General features: G+C 48.8%; 1 protein-coding gene and 1 pseudogene across 1 annotated transcript in view; both read right to left on the reverse strand.

Annotated features, from left to right (window-relative positions):
* Positions 1-511: 511 nt before the first annotated feature.
* On the reverse strand, positions 512-10497 carry LOC117964914 (hormone-sensitive lipase-like; annotated as a pseudogene).
* Positions 10498-10802: 305 nt separating this feature from the next.
* The window catches only part of LOC117969356 (B-cell antigen receptor complex-associated protein alpha chain-like), a 7092-nt gene continuing 3291 nt past the window's right edge, over positions 10803-14603 (reverse strand). Inside the window, exons 2-5 of the mRNA XM_059011129.1 lie at positions 14489-14603; positions 13977-14095; positions 13462-13530; positions 10803-12156 (exon numbers count right to left, since the gene is read on the reverse strand). The exon at positions 14489-14603 is cut by the window's right edge and continues 212 nt beyond it. Of these exons, the coding sequence (XP_058867112.1) occupies positions 12031-12156; positions 13462-13530; positions 13977-14095; positions 14489-14603 (429 nt within the window). The 3' untranslated portion in view covers positions 10803-12030. The remainder of the gene's footprint in view (positions 12157-13461; positions 13531-13976; positions 14096-14488) is intronic.

Raw genomic sequence — 14603 nt, forward strand, 5'->3', positions numbered from 1 at the left:
GCTTCCCTATGCTTTACCAGACCTCTCTGCGCTTTACAATGCTTCCCTATGCTTTACCACACCTCTCTGTGCTTTACAATGCTTCCTTATGCTTTACCAGACCTCTCTGCGCTTTACAATGCTTCCCTATGCTTTACCACACCTCTCTGTGCTTTACAATGCTTCCCTGTGCTTTACCAGACCTCTCTGTGCTTTACAATGCTTCCCTATGCTTTACCAGACCTCTCTGTGCTTTACAATGCTTCCTTATGCTTAACCAGACCTCTCTGCGCTTTACAATGCTTCACCAGACCTCTCTGTGCTTTACAATGCTTCCCTATGCTTTACCACACCTCTCTGTGCTTTACAATGCTTCCTATGCTTTACCAGACCTCTCTGTGCTTTACAATGCTTCCCTATGCTTTACCAGACCTCTCTGCGCTTTACAATGCTTCCCTATGCTTTACCACACCTCTCTGTGCTTTACAATGCTTCCCTGTGCTTTACCAGACCTCTCTGTGCTTTACCAATGCTTCCCTATGCTTTACCAGACCTCTCTGTGCTTTACAATGCTTCTCTATGCTTTACCAGACCTCTCTGTGCTTTACAATGCTTCCCTATGCTTTACCAGACCTCTCTGCGCTTTACAATGCTTCCCTATGCTTTACCATGCCTCTCTGTGCTTCCCCATGCTTTCTCTGGGGGGTCCTGTCGCAGTGCCCCCTCACCTCGTGTGATTTGGAGGTCTGTGCGACGAAGCCCCCCCCATGGAAATGCACGAGCAGGTATTTGGAGGGGGGGGCCGCGCCGGGGCTTCAATCGCAGGTCGATGTTGAGGGACGAGCCGTCCTGCTTCACCAGGGAGGACAGCTCCTCACTGTCCTGAAACACACAGAGACAGAGACACACACACAGAGACACAGAGACACACACAAACAGAGACACACAGAGAAAGACAAGAGGGTAGCTGTTTAAACATCACACCAGCGTTTTGGGCGCCAGTGCCTTCTTCAGGGTTATTGAAGTACAGGCTCGTTCCCCTCTCTCACCCTGCCCCTCCTTGAGCTCGTAGGAGAGCAGCCTCATGTTCACGGGCGCCGGGCCGCAGTGCGCCACGGGGGGGAGTGATGGTGACGCGGAGCCGGGGGGTCCGCAGCGAGGGGCAGCTCGAAGGAGTGGGGGGGCACCGACAGGGTCTTGTTCACACGCACCGTCGTGGAGGTGATATTCGCTAGAGACTGAGAGAGGGAGAGAGAGAGAGAGAGAGAGAGAGAGAGGGAGGAGAGAGGGAGAGAGAGAGAGAGAGAGAGAAGAGAGGGGGGAGGAGAGAGAGAGAGAGAGAGGGGAGAGGGGAGGGAGAGGGCGAGGGAGAGGGAGAGAGCGAGAGAGAGCGAGAGAGAGGGGAGAGAGGAGGGAGCAAGGGAGAGGGAGAGGGAGGGAGAGAGAGGAAGAGGGAGAGAGAGAGCACGAGAGAGAGAGAGGGAGGGGGGGGAGAGAGAGAGAGACGGGAGAGAGAGATGGTTTAATAAACCTCTTTTCTAATCCCCCTCCAGAAGGTCTTCTATAAATATACCCTCTCTTCCCCTACCTCCTTTACCCTCCTACCCCTCTCTCCACCTCCTTTACCCTCCTAACCCCTCTCTCCACCTCCTTTACCCTCCTACCCCCTCTCTCCCAACCTCCTTTACCCCTCCTACCCCCTCTCTCCACCTTCTTTCCCCTCTTGCCCCCTCCCTCCCCCACCCTCCTCTCCTCACCGCTAACCACCTCCATCTCAGTGATGTTCCAGAAGGCTTTCCAGAAGTTCACGTCCAGATTCTGTGTGATTTCTCGAACTCAAATCCCTCGCAGCTCCGGGTCCATGGCGTACTTCCCGCTAGTGAGAGAACGAGCTCGCCGCCACTCCTGAGAGAGAGAGAGAGAGAGAGAGAGAGGAGAGAGAGAGAGAGAGGGGGGGGGGAGAGAGAGAGAGGGGGGGAGAGAGAGAGGGGGAGAGTGAAAAAATGCAACCATCAAACAGCACAAGGAAAACCATGCAATCTGACTACGAGACGAGAGGATGAAAGCGAACGCAGAGACTGGAACAAGCAGGAGAGCGGGGCAGGGGAGGGGATGGTGTGACACTCACCGTACTGGGGGAACCCCCCCTCCTCCACTGAGCCAGGGCAGCAGGCAACAAAAAAACAGAGTTACACAACGACCCCCGACCCTAACCACAGCGTTACACAACTACCCCTCGACCCCCTCCCCTAACCACAACGTTACAACAGTGTCTCAGTGTACCCTGTCCCCTCGTGTGTCTCAGTGGTCCCCGTTGTTTCTCAGTGTCCCATCCCCTCTGTGTGTCTCAGTGTCCCCTGTCCCCCCCTGTGTGTCTCACACTCACCGATCCCTGACTGGTGTCTCTTGTAATTCTCTCCGAAGGACACCAGGCCGATGGAGATGGTCTGCAGGAAGGGGCGATCGCCGGAGTGAACTGGGAACAGAGACAGAGAGTGAGAGAGAGTGAGACGCTCTCTACTTCCTCTCTCCTCACCTGGGACCCCACGCCCCTCCCGTAGAAGCAGCCCTTGTGCATGGAGGAGTACTCCCCTCCCCTCCCCCTCCCCTCCCATCCCCTCTCCTCACCTGGAACCCCCATGCACCTCCGTAGAAGCAGCCCTTGTGCATGGAGGCGTACTCCTCTCCCCTCCCCTCCCCTCTCCTCACCTGGAACCCCATGCACCTCCCGTAGAAGCAGCCCTTGTGCATGGAGGCGTACTCCTCTTCTCCCCTCCCCTCCCCTCTCCTTCAACCTGGAACCCCATGCACCTCCCGTAGAAGCAGCCCTTGTGCATGGAGGCGTACTCCTCTCCCCTCCCCTCCCCTCCCCTCTCCTCACCTGGACACCCCATGCACCTCCCGTAGAAGCAGCCCTTGTGCATGGAGGCGTACTGGCGCACGAACTCCTCCGACAGCCCCTCTCCTCCAGGAAGAAGAGGTCTCCGTGGCGGTTGGCGGTGAGCAGGCGCTGTGCGAAGTACACCAGGGCGGCGGAGCTTGCACAGCGCGGAGCAGTACGACTCCAGCTCCCGTCACGTTGTGGCTCGCCCGGAAGAACAGGCTGCGCGGCTCGAGGAGACGTAGCGCCCCTTGTGGACGATGTGGAGAAGGCAGGAGAGGACCACCTGGTGGGGGGGGGGGGGGGGGGAGAGAGGGGGTTAGATAATCGGGACAAGCAAGGAACTGTTGAGAACAGGGAGAGGCGTGAGACAGAGAGACGGAGAGGGAGACAGACTCTCTTTCCCCCACTCCCCTCCGCACCTTACCTTGACCAGACTGCGGTACCCATTGGCGGGCGTGGCCGCGTCGAAGTCCGAACACGTGGTACACGCTGGTGAAGGCGTGGATGGCCGGCTCCAGGCTGCGGCGTGGCTCTGGATCAGGGAGAAGAGCGGCCACGAAGCGGCGGGCCGGCTCGAGGAGCCCTGCCCGCGGAAGAAGGCGATGTTCTCATCGAGAACCGAGTGGAGATTCTGGAACACGATCCGGGGGTCCTTCAGCTCAGCGGAGCCCTCCTCCGAGGGGAAAACGACATCACCGAGCCGGGGGGGAAAGGGGAGGGGGAGCAGGAGGAGGACGGGGGGGGGAGAGGAGGGGTCTGGAGGGGAGAGAGAGAGAGCGAGAGAGAGAGAGAGAGAGAGAGAGAGAGGAGAAGAGAGAGAGAGAGAGAGAGAGAGGGAAGGGAGGGAGAGAGAAGAGGGAAGGAGGGAGGGAGAGGTAGAGAGAGAGAGAGGGAGGGAGGGAGGGAGAGAGAGAGGGCGAGAGAGGAGAGAGAGAGAGAGAGAGAGAGTCAAACTGGCATGATTTTTCAGGTTTCGCTACAGCAGTTGACATTCAGAACTGGTTAACAAGGACTTAGTGCACGATAACATACTGACAACAAACACACAACGCACAGTATAGTCTCTCTCTCCCCCTCCCCCGCCCCTCCCCCCAGCTCCCCTTCCCCTCTCTCATACACCCTCCCATGTCATGTCACGCAGGTCACAATGCAGTGAACTTTAACACAGTTGCTGGCTCTCCTGCCTGCTCGCTAAGTCCTGCATTGTTCAAGGGAGAGCTCTGGGCTGTTCTGGCTGGAGTTTTGCCATGTGAACACACTGCTAGGAAAGAACTGGGTCACAGCACAGCACAGCATGGCACGGCACAGCACAGCACAGCACAGCGAACACTGAGACACTTTTTCTGGTCTCCTGTCTCCCAGTGAAACCTGGGAATGAATCAAAGTGCTGTGCAACGGGAGTCTTGTTTCCAGCCCTGTACAATGAGCTACACTGAGCTGTGGTCTCGTATCTCGATTACAAACGGTACGGACCTCAGTTACGATGCATCGCGTAAGGAAAGGGTCGCCATTCATCGACACACAGTGAATCGGTCACTGCTCTGAGCTGAAACGAGGACAATGAAGCTGCGAGAGTTTAAATCTTCACAGGCTGCCATCAGCAATGGCATGCATGCCAAACACACACAGAGTATTAATATCCTGCCCTCCGAAGAACGGAAAGTTGACCCAGATTTTAAAAGCCGTGAGATTCTGCAATCACACAGCATTTTTCACGCCAAAAAAAAAACGAAACAATTCTTAACGGCTCCAAAGCTTCTGTGAGTCACGGTCTTACAATCAGAATCAGTTTGACACTAAAATAGAATTTACATGCCTTCATCAGTGTGATTGAAACTAGAAGAGACCGAGTCAAGCAGACCAGCGTTCGGGCTCTAGTGCCTTCATCAGTGTGATTGAAACTAGAAGAGACCGAGTCAAGCAGACCAGCGTTTGGGCTCTAGTGCCTTCATCAGTGTGATTGAAACTAGAAGAGACCGAGTCAAGCAGACCAGCGTTTGGGCTCTAGTGCCTTCATCAGTGTGATTGAAACTAGAAGAGACCGAGTCAAGCAGACCAGCGTTTGGGCTCTAGTGCCTTCATCAGTGTTATTGAAACTAGAAGAGACCGAGTCAAGCAGACCAGCGTTTGGGCTCTAGTGCCTTCATCAGTGTGATTGAAACTAGAAGAGACCGAGTCAAGCAGACCAGCGTTTGGGCTCTAGTGCCTTCATCAGTGTTATTGAAACTAGAAGAGACCGAGTCAAGCAGACCAGCGTTTGGGCTCTAGTGCCTTCATCAGTGTGATTGAAACTAGAAGAGACCGAGTCAAGCAGACCAGCGTTTGGGCTCTAGTGCCTTCATCAGTGTGATTGAAACTAGAAGAGACCGAGTCAAGCAGACCAGCGTTTGGGCTCTAGTGCCTTCATCAGGGTTATTGAAACTAGAAGAGACCGAGTCAAGCAGACCAGCGTTTGGGCTCTAGTGCCTTCATCAGTGTGATTAAATTACAGCCTTATACGTACAGTTTTTTTTATTGTATATTATTTGCTATAACACACAGTGACATCACAGACAGCAATTGTAGAACCAGCAGAGTTTTGAATTACAGGCTTATACGTACAGCTTCACTGTATATAATTCCTTACATTATACATGGACTAAAAACTAGATTCAAGCTCGGCAGAGAAAACTTCAAAAAGAAGAGAAGAGAAAGATACATTTAGACAGCAATACTGTACCTTTTCTCAATGCTATATCCTTGACTGCGAGACAGAGGGTGAAACTGTGACACCCGACTCACGACACTGTAGCAAACTTATCCTTGATACGAGGACACCGCACAACACAGCTGTTGATAAAACTCCCTCTCTCTCTCTCTCTCTCTCTCTCTCTCTCTCTCTCGTGATCTCTCTAGCTGGTACTCTGCTATTCTGGCTTGTGAATGATTAAACTCGATGCACCACGGATCATGTTATCAACACCAGCCCAAGCCCCGCCCCCTCACTGTAGCAGCCTGACAGAAGGGGAGGGGTTACAGAGACCGCCCCCTCCCAGTGCAGCCTGACAGAAGGGGAGGGGTTACAGAGCCCCGCCCCCTCCCTGTAGCAGCCTGACAGAAGGGGAGGGGTTACAGAGCCCCGCCCCCTCTCTGTAGCAGCTTGACAGAAGGGGAGGGGTTACAGAATGCAGGCTCATAAACAAACTCCTCCCCTCCCCCCATGAACTCACCTTAGTGTACTGTGTTTATCAGGGCTAGGTATGGACTTGCAGACAGTGCAGATTTCCTGTAACAAACTGCTAATCTGCTGCAGATATCTGGAAAATTACTTAAGGAGGCAGTGCAGGCCAGTGATTAAAGTCCAGAGCTTATAACCAGAAGGTCACTGGTTCAAATCCCACCTCAGCCACTGACTCACTGTGTGTGACCCTGAGCAAATCACTTCACCTCCTCGTGCTCCGTCCTGCGTATGAGATGTTAAATCAACGTGCTATTGGAAGTGACTCTGTATATAATGCACAGTTCACAGCCTGCCTCTGTAAAGTGCTTTGTGATGGTGGTCCACTACGAAAGGCGCTATATATAAATAAAGATATTATTAAAATAAAGATATTATTATCAAATTACAGAGAGTATAGTTCAACTTTGCACCAATGGAAATCAGACTCCTGTTGCACAGCAGTGTCACCCAGTCCAGGTTTTACTACCAGCTTGATCAGCCCCCAGTGTGTCTAGCTAACAAGCTCAGGTGTGTCTGATTATTAAACTCCGAGTGAAACCAGGAATGGATCAAACCGCTGTGCAACGGGAGTCTGATTAACATCCCTGCACAGGATTGTGGGATACGGTCTGCCTGTAGCTTTAGTGCAGGGAACTCAAAACCACCTAAACTAAACTAAACTAAACTAAACTAAACTAAACTGAAACTAAAACAAGACCGTGTCTTGCCTTTTCTCCCAGTGAACTCAGACTGGGTCGGGCATCGTCTCAGAACACAGCTTTTAAAAACACACACATATTTTCTAGATATTTTGGCCAGCTTGCTAAGAAATGTTCTTAAGTGTTATTCTCAACAGAGTTGAGTGGAATTTCCCTTGGCCAGCCCCACTCCACAGAGTGCAGTAAACAGCACAGAGTAAGAGCAGATCTGTATTGTACTGTATTGTATTGTACTGTGTTATATTGTACTGTATTGTATTGTACTGTGTTGTACTGTGTTATATTGTATTGTATTGTACTGTGTTGTATTGTACTGTGTTGTATTGTATTGTATTGTATTGTATTGTATTGTACTGTGTTGTATTGTACTGTGTTGTACTGTGTTGTAGTGTACTGTGTTGTATTGTATTGTATTGTATTGTATTGTATTGTATTGTACTGTGTTGTATTGTATTGTATTGTATTGTATTGTATTGTATTGTATTGTATTGTATTGTACTGTGTTGTAGTGTATTGTACTGCATTGTACTGTGTTGTATTGTACTGTGTTGTATTGTACTGTGTTGTATTGTATTGTACTGTGTTGTATTGTATTGTACTGTACTGTGTTATATTGTATTGTACTGTATTGTATAGTATTGTATTGTACTGTGTTGTAGTGTACTGTGTTATATTGTACTGTATTGTATTGTACTGTGTTATATTGTACTGTATTGTACTGTGTTATATTGTATTGTACTGTATTGTATAGTATTGTATTGTACTGTATTGTACTGTGTTATATTGTATTGTACTGTATTGTATAGTATTGTATTGTACTGTATTGTACTGTATTGTATTGTACTGTGTTATATTGTACTGTATTGTATTGTACTGTATTGTACTGTGTTATATTGTACTGTATTGTGTTGCACTGTGTTATATTGTATGATATTGTATTGTACTGTGTTGTATTGTACTGTGTTATACTGTGTTGTGCTGATCTGTATTGCACTGCACAGTATAACGGCTGACAGCACTCATGTCCTGAGATCACTGTCGACAGATTAGATCACGCTGGTCCCTCACTGCTAAAAACACAAACATGTTGTTATTGCCATTCTGGAACCAAAAGAAACAAAACCCGAGTTTGAATGAGAATACCGAGCTCCTCCAAACACCCTGGAGACCAAACAGCACAAAAACAGCAACGATCACTTCAAAACAACGTGAACTCTGGAGTGTGAGACAGGGAGGAGCGCCACTCAAACTGGGGCAGAAGCAACAGCACCCAGTTAAAGAGATGCAGTAACCCAGCAGTGTGGAGTAGTGGTCAGGGCTCTGGACTCCTGACTGGAGGGTCGTGGGTTCAATCCCAGGTGGGGGGACACTGCTGCTGTACCCTTGAGCAAGGTACTTTACCTAGATTGCTCCAGTAAAAACCCAACTGTATAAATGGGTAATTGTATGGAAAAATAATGTGATATCTTGTAACAATTTTAAGTCGCTCTGGATAAGCGCATCTGCTAAGAATTAAATAATAATAATAATAATAACCCTGAGAGGCAGACAGGTTAGTGCCTTCATCAGTGTGATTGAAACTAGAAGAGACCGAGTCAAGCAGACCAGCGTTTGGGCTCTAGTGCCTTCATCAGTGTGATTGAAACTAGAAGAGACCGAGTCAAGCAGACCAGCGTTTGGGCTCTAGTGCCTTCATCAGCATTATTGAAACTAGAAGAGACCGAGTCAAGCAGACCAGCGTTTGGGCTCTAGTGCCTTCATCAGTGTGATTGAAACTAGAAGAGACCGAGTCAAGCAGACCAGTGTTTGGGCTCTAGTGCCTTCATCAGTGTTATTATTGAAACTAGAAGAGACCGAGTGAAGCAGACCAGCGTTTGGGCTCTAGTGCCTTCATCAATGTTACTGAAACTAGAAGAGACAGAGTCAAGCAGACCAGCGTTTGGGCTCTAGTGCCTTCATCAGTGTGATTGAAACTAGAAGAGACCGAGTCAAGCAGACCAGCGTTTGGGCTCTAGTGCCTTCATCAGTGTTCCTGAAACTAGAAGAGTCCGAGTCAAGCAGACCAGCGTTTGGGCTCTAGTGCCTTCATCAGTGTTACTGAAACTAGAAGAGTCCGAGTCAAGCAGACCAGCGTTTGGGCTCTAGTGCCTTCATCAGTGTTATTGAAACTAGAAGAGACCGAGTCAAGCAGACCAGCGTTTGGGCTCTAGTGCCTTCATTAGTGTTACTGAAACTAGAAGAGACCGAGTCAAGCAGACCAGCGTTTGGGCTCTAGTGCCTTCATCAGTGTGATTGAAACTAGAAGAGACCGAGTCAAGCAGACCAGCGTTTGGGCTCTAGTGCCTTCATCAGTGTGATTGAAACTAGAAGAGAACACAATACAATAGACTTGCTTTTGTAACTTTCAACAGACCTACAGGGGCTTAGAGCAGCAAACACACCTTCCCAATGTAATTATTTAATGCCATATTTCCCCAGTGTGACCCCCAGCTCTGGATGTCTTAACTGGGGAGTAACCAGTGACTCACTACACCTCCCTCCCCCTCATACCTTCCATCTCCAGTTCCAGAACACACTGAGCCAATAAAAGCACAGTCACAACAGGGCAGCTATCTGGGGTAAAGTGGAGTGAGGGAGAGAGGAGAAGAGGGAGAGAGGGAGGGAGGAAAGGGAGAGAGGAAAAAAAACAGAGAGGCCAGAGAGAGGAAAGGTGTAGTGCAGACTACTGAATATCCCTGTGTGCGATTCCCTCACTGGCCACAGCACGGCGCTCTAACAGTGCAGTCAACGGCACAAGGATGGAGCAGTTTGAATCGATTCCAGTTCTGCGCGCACACACGAGAACATCCGAAAATACACGAACGAGAGGAGGCGGCCCCGTTCGACCCATCAGAGCTCGTCCGGTTCCGAGCACCTGATTGATCTCAGAGCTTTGTCGAGTCGGGTCTTAAAGGATCCCAGTGATTCCGCATCAACAGCGTGATTAGCTAACCCATTTCCTCCCCTCAACACTCCCTGTGTGAGGAAGCGTCTCCAGCCCGCTGTCCTAAATCTAATAAAAACGCAAGAAACGTACTAGTAACACGTAACCCTGACATGCATACAGTGGTTTAATACTGTGGGCACCACAGTACAGTACCGAGTTGCATTTTGCATACGAGATTGGTGTCTCCGTTGTATCTCACCGCAGTCTACAGTGCAATGATAATTATTATGATTATTATTATGATGATGATAATGGTTATGATGATGATTACGCTGCTGTTAACTCGCTGCGGTAGAAGGCAGTTCGGGGGTGGTTATTATGTAACTATGTTAAACAGCGTCACTGTAGCCGGGTCTGCGCGATGCATTCCATCCGCATACTGGACGCTGTCACTTCCCGTGGCTTAGCGGACCCGCCGGATCAGGTTCCAGTCCCGGTTCGTTTATCAGCTCTGGTGCACAAACCGGACCCTCGTGAAAGCTGCCCTGTGCCACCCCGGTCCCCTCCCTGCAGCGCCGCCTCTTACCTGCCGCTGAATGGCCGCCACCCTTCTTCTTAATCAAGCTGTTTACTTTCCAATTCGTATTTTTGACGCCATTTTCGCCTCTCCCCTTCCCTGACGCCATCTTTCCTGTGGCGTCACCGCCTCTGGGATCCTCTTCGGTCCAATCAGGCTCCGCGTTACGCCCCTAAGCGGAGCGCTCGCCCAATCCTGAGCCTCAGTCACCGCAATTCCTTCCGTGGTCTGATTTTAAACACGCCCACTATATATATTGTCCGCCTCTAGTGGCCACGCCTCTCGCAGCGCCGATGACGCGACGAGGAACCCCCGGGCATGTGCGTAATAATTCTGTGACGTAAAGGTGACGTATTGAATGACATTTAATCAGCCTGCGTGGTTTATTATCATTAGCAGAAGCTTTTATGCAAAGCGAATTACATCCCCAAATAATAATAATAATAATAATAATAATAATAATAAGTGGGACAGGTTATGGTATAAAACATTTAAATACAGATACAAAATAAATCTGCTTTGTGTTAGTTATTTTTAATAAGTTCAGACAGGTTGAAATGTTATTACATGAAATCGTTGTAGACTGAAAATAGAAGCTTTATTTATTTATTTATTTATGCAAATTAAGTACAGGGAGATGGATAATAATAATACAAAAGCGAGGAGCACCTACACTATGAAGCACACACTTTTGTGAGACCGGGTCTCGTTCGCTTGCTATGCAAGCGGTTTCTGCTGTAATAGATAGAAGATGCATCTCCCTGTTTCAAGCAATGGAACAGCAGATCAGCACATACCCAGCGGGGCGAGTCAGATCAATGCTGACTGGTAATGCTGAGATCAATGCTGACTGGTAATGCTGAGATCAATGCTGACTGATAAGATGAGATCATTTGCCTCTCATTTCAAACAGCTCTGCAGTCAGACCCACACGCACATCAAAAAGCTATAAAAAACAATCTTTGATAAGCCCCGAACACGGCATTCATAAAAAACACTTTACAGAGAGTCGTGTATCCAAACCAAGCATCCTAGCTGTTCTGTGTTCTGGTGTGTGTTCCGATTCCGGTATGTGTGTTCCGTGTTCTGGTTCCGGGGTGTGTGTGTTCTGTGTTGTGTGTGCTGGTTCAGGTGTTTGTGTTCTGGTTCCGGTGTGTGTGTGTTCTGTGTTGTGTGTGCTGGTTCAGGTGTTTGTGTTCTGGTTCCGGGGTGTGTGTGTTCTGTGTTGTGTGTTCTGGTTCAGGTGTTTGTGTTCTGGCTCCGGGGTGTGTGTGTTCTGTGTTGTGTGTTCTGGTTCCGGTGTGTGTGTGTTCTGTGTTGTGTGTGCTGGTTCAGGTGTTTGTGTTCTGGTTCCGGTGTTCCGGGGTGTGTGTTCTGTGTTGTGTGTGCTGGTTCAGGTGTTTGTGTTCTGGCTCCGGGGTGTGTGTGTTCTGTGTTGTGTGTTCTGGTTCCGGTGTGTGTGTGTTCTGTGTTGTGTGTGCTGGTTCAGGTGTTTGTGTTCTGGCTCCGGTGTGTGTGTGTTCTGTGTTGTGTGTGCTGGTTCAGGTGTTTGTGTTCTGGTTCCGGTGTGTGTGTGTTCTGTGTTGTGTGTTCTGGTTCCGGTGTGTGTGTGTTCTGTGTTCTGTGTGCTGGTTCAGGTGTGTGTGTTCTGGTTCCGGGGTGTGTGTGTTCTGTGTTGTGTGTTCTGGTTCCGGTGTTCCGGGGTGTGTGTTCTGTGTTCCGGTTCTGGTGTGTGTTCCGGTTGGCTCATGGTTTCTCCAGCTGTGTGTCGTAGCCCTGCATGCTCCCCATGCTCCCCACGTCCTGGTAGGGGCTCCGCACTGTAGTATGGGTCAGATCATGATACAAGGAAAAATCCTCCGGGTTCAAACCCTGGGGGGGGGGGGGGGGGAGGGGGGAGGGTTAATAAAATACTACACATGCAAAAATTAACAAAAATAAATAAATCAATGAAATAAACTAATGAAGAGACACTGAAAGACTGGTCCCTCCTCATAGATATTCTATAGAGATATACAGACTGGTCTCTCCTCATAGATATTCTATAGAGATATACAGACTGGTCCCTCCTCATAGATATTCTATATAGAGATACAGACTGGTCCCTCCTCATAGATATTCTATATAGAGATATACAGACTTGTCTCTCCTCATAGATATTCTATAGAGATATACAGACTGGTCCCTCCTCATAGATATTCTATATAGAGATATACAGACTGGTCCCTCCTCATAGATATTCTATAGAGATATACAGACTGGTCCCTCCTCATAGATATTCTATATAGAGAGATACAGACTGGTCCCTCCTCATAGATATTCTATAGAGATATACAGACTGGTCCCTCCTCATAGATATTCTATAGAGATATACAGACTGGTCCCTCCTCATAGATATTCTATATAGAGATATACAGACTGGTCCCTCCTCATAGATATTCTATATAGAGATATACAGACTGGTCCCTCCTCATAGATATTCTATAGAGATATACAGACTGGTCTCTCCTCATAGATATTCTATATAGAGATACAGACTGGTCCCTCCTCATAGATATTCTATAGAGATATACAGACTGGTCCCTCCTCATAGATATTCTATAGAGATATACAGACTTGTCTCTCCTCATAGATATTCTATAGAGATACAGACTGGTCCCTTCTCATAGATATTCTATATAGAGATATACAGACTGGTCTCTCCTCATAGATATTCTATAGAGATATACAGACTGGTCCCTCCTCATAGATATTCTATAGAGATATACAGACTGGTCTCTCCTCATAGATATTCTATAGAGATATACAGACTGGTCCCTCCTCATAGATATTCTATAGAGATATACAGACTGGTCCCTCCTCATAGATATTCTATATAGAGATACAGACTGGTCCCTCCTCATAGATATTCTATATAGAGATATACAGACTGGTCTCTCCTCATAGATATTCTATAGAGAGATATACAGACTTGTCTCTCCTCATAGATATTCTATAGAGATATACAGACTGGTCCCACCTCATAGATATTCTATATAGAGATATACAGACTGGTCCCTCCTCATAGATATTCTATATAGAGATACAGACTGGTCCCTCCTCATAGATATTCTATATAGAGATACAGACTGGTCCCTCCTCATAGATATTCTATAGAGATATACAGACTGGTCCCACCTCATAGATATTCTCCTCCTCTTCCTTGTTGTACTTCATCTCATAGTTTCTCATATTCCTTTGTTTTGTCTGCGGAGGAGAGGAGAGGAGAGGAGAGGAGAGGAGAGGAGAGGAGAGAGGGAGTTCAGTGCGGAGGTTCTGCAGCATTGCCTTGCACTGGCACCCTGATCAATCACAGTGCAGGCGCTGCTATCACACAATAGGAACGCATTACCATCACAGAGATAGAGCAGGGATTATCAGTGTAGAGAGGGCAGTGTGTGTGTGTATCAGTGTGTATGTCAGTGTGTGTGTCAGTGTGTGTATCAGTGTGTGTGTGTGTGTGTCAGTGTGTGTGTGTGTGTGTCAGTGTGTGTGTGTGTGTGTGTATCAGTGTGTGTGTGTGTCAGTGTGTGTGTGTGTGTGTCAGTGTGTGTGTGTCAGTGCGTGTCAGTGCGTGTCAGTGTGTGTGTGTCAGTGTGTGTGTGTGTTAGTGTGTGTGTGTGTATCAGTGTATCAGTGGGCTCCTTCATTACCTGGTACAGCAGCACGGTCCCAGGCAGCAGGACACACAGCAGCAGTATGATCCCCTGTGCTGTGATCAGTTTGTTCTTCGCCCCCTCGCTCATGTTGAGCAGCCTGGGGGGTGCGGGCCCTGTGAGGAGAGAGGGGTCAGAGAGGTCAGCCCCAGAGTGTCTTATTAAACTCATAGCAAAACCAGGAATGCATCAATCCGCTCTGCAACGGGAGCCTTATTTCCATCCCATTAAGAGAGAGTGTCAATATCAAGATCAATACATCAATACGGAGATCAATACAGAGATCAACAGGGATGGAAATCAGACTCCTATTGCACAGCAGTGTGATCCAGTCCAGGTTTTACTACCAGCTTGATCATCCCCCAGTGCGTCTAGCTAACAAGCTCAGGTGTGTCTTATTAGACTCCAGGAACGGATCAGAGCGCTCTGCAGCGGGAGTCTTGTGCAGCTCTGCGGGTGTCCCGTACGGTGGGGGGGGGGGGAGGGGGGAGGGATCGAGCTCCACTTACTGATGACCCGAAGGTAGGTCCCGTGAGAGAACTGCTGGTCCGCCCCCTCTCTCAGGACACACTGGTACAGCCCGCTGTCATTGCGTTTCAGGTCCCGCATCTTCAAGGTGCTGGC

Source organism: Acipenser ruthenus, chromosome 41, assembly GCF_902713425.1.
Source record: "Acipenser ruthenus chromosome 41, fAciRut3.2 maternal haplotype, whole genome shotgun sequence".
NCBI lineage: Eukaryota > Metazoa > Chordata > Actinopteri > Acipenseriformes > Acipenseridae > Acipenser > Acipenser ruthenus.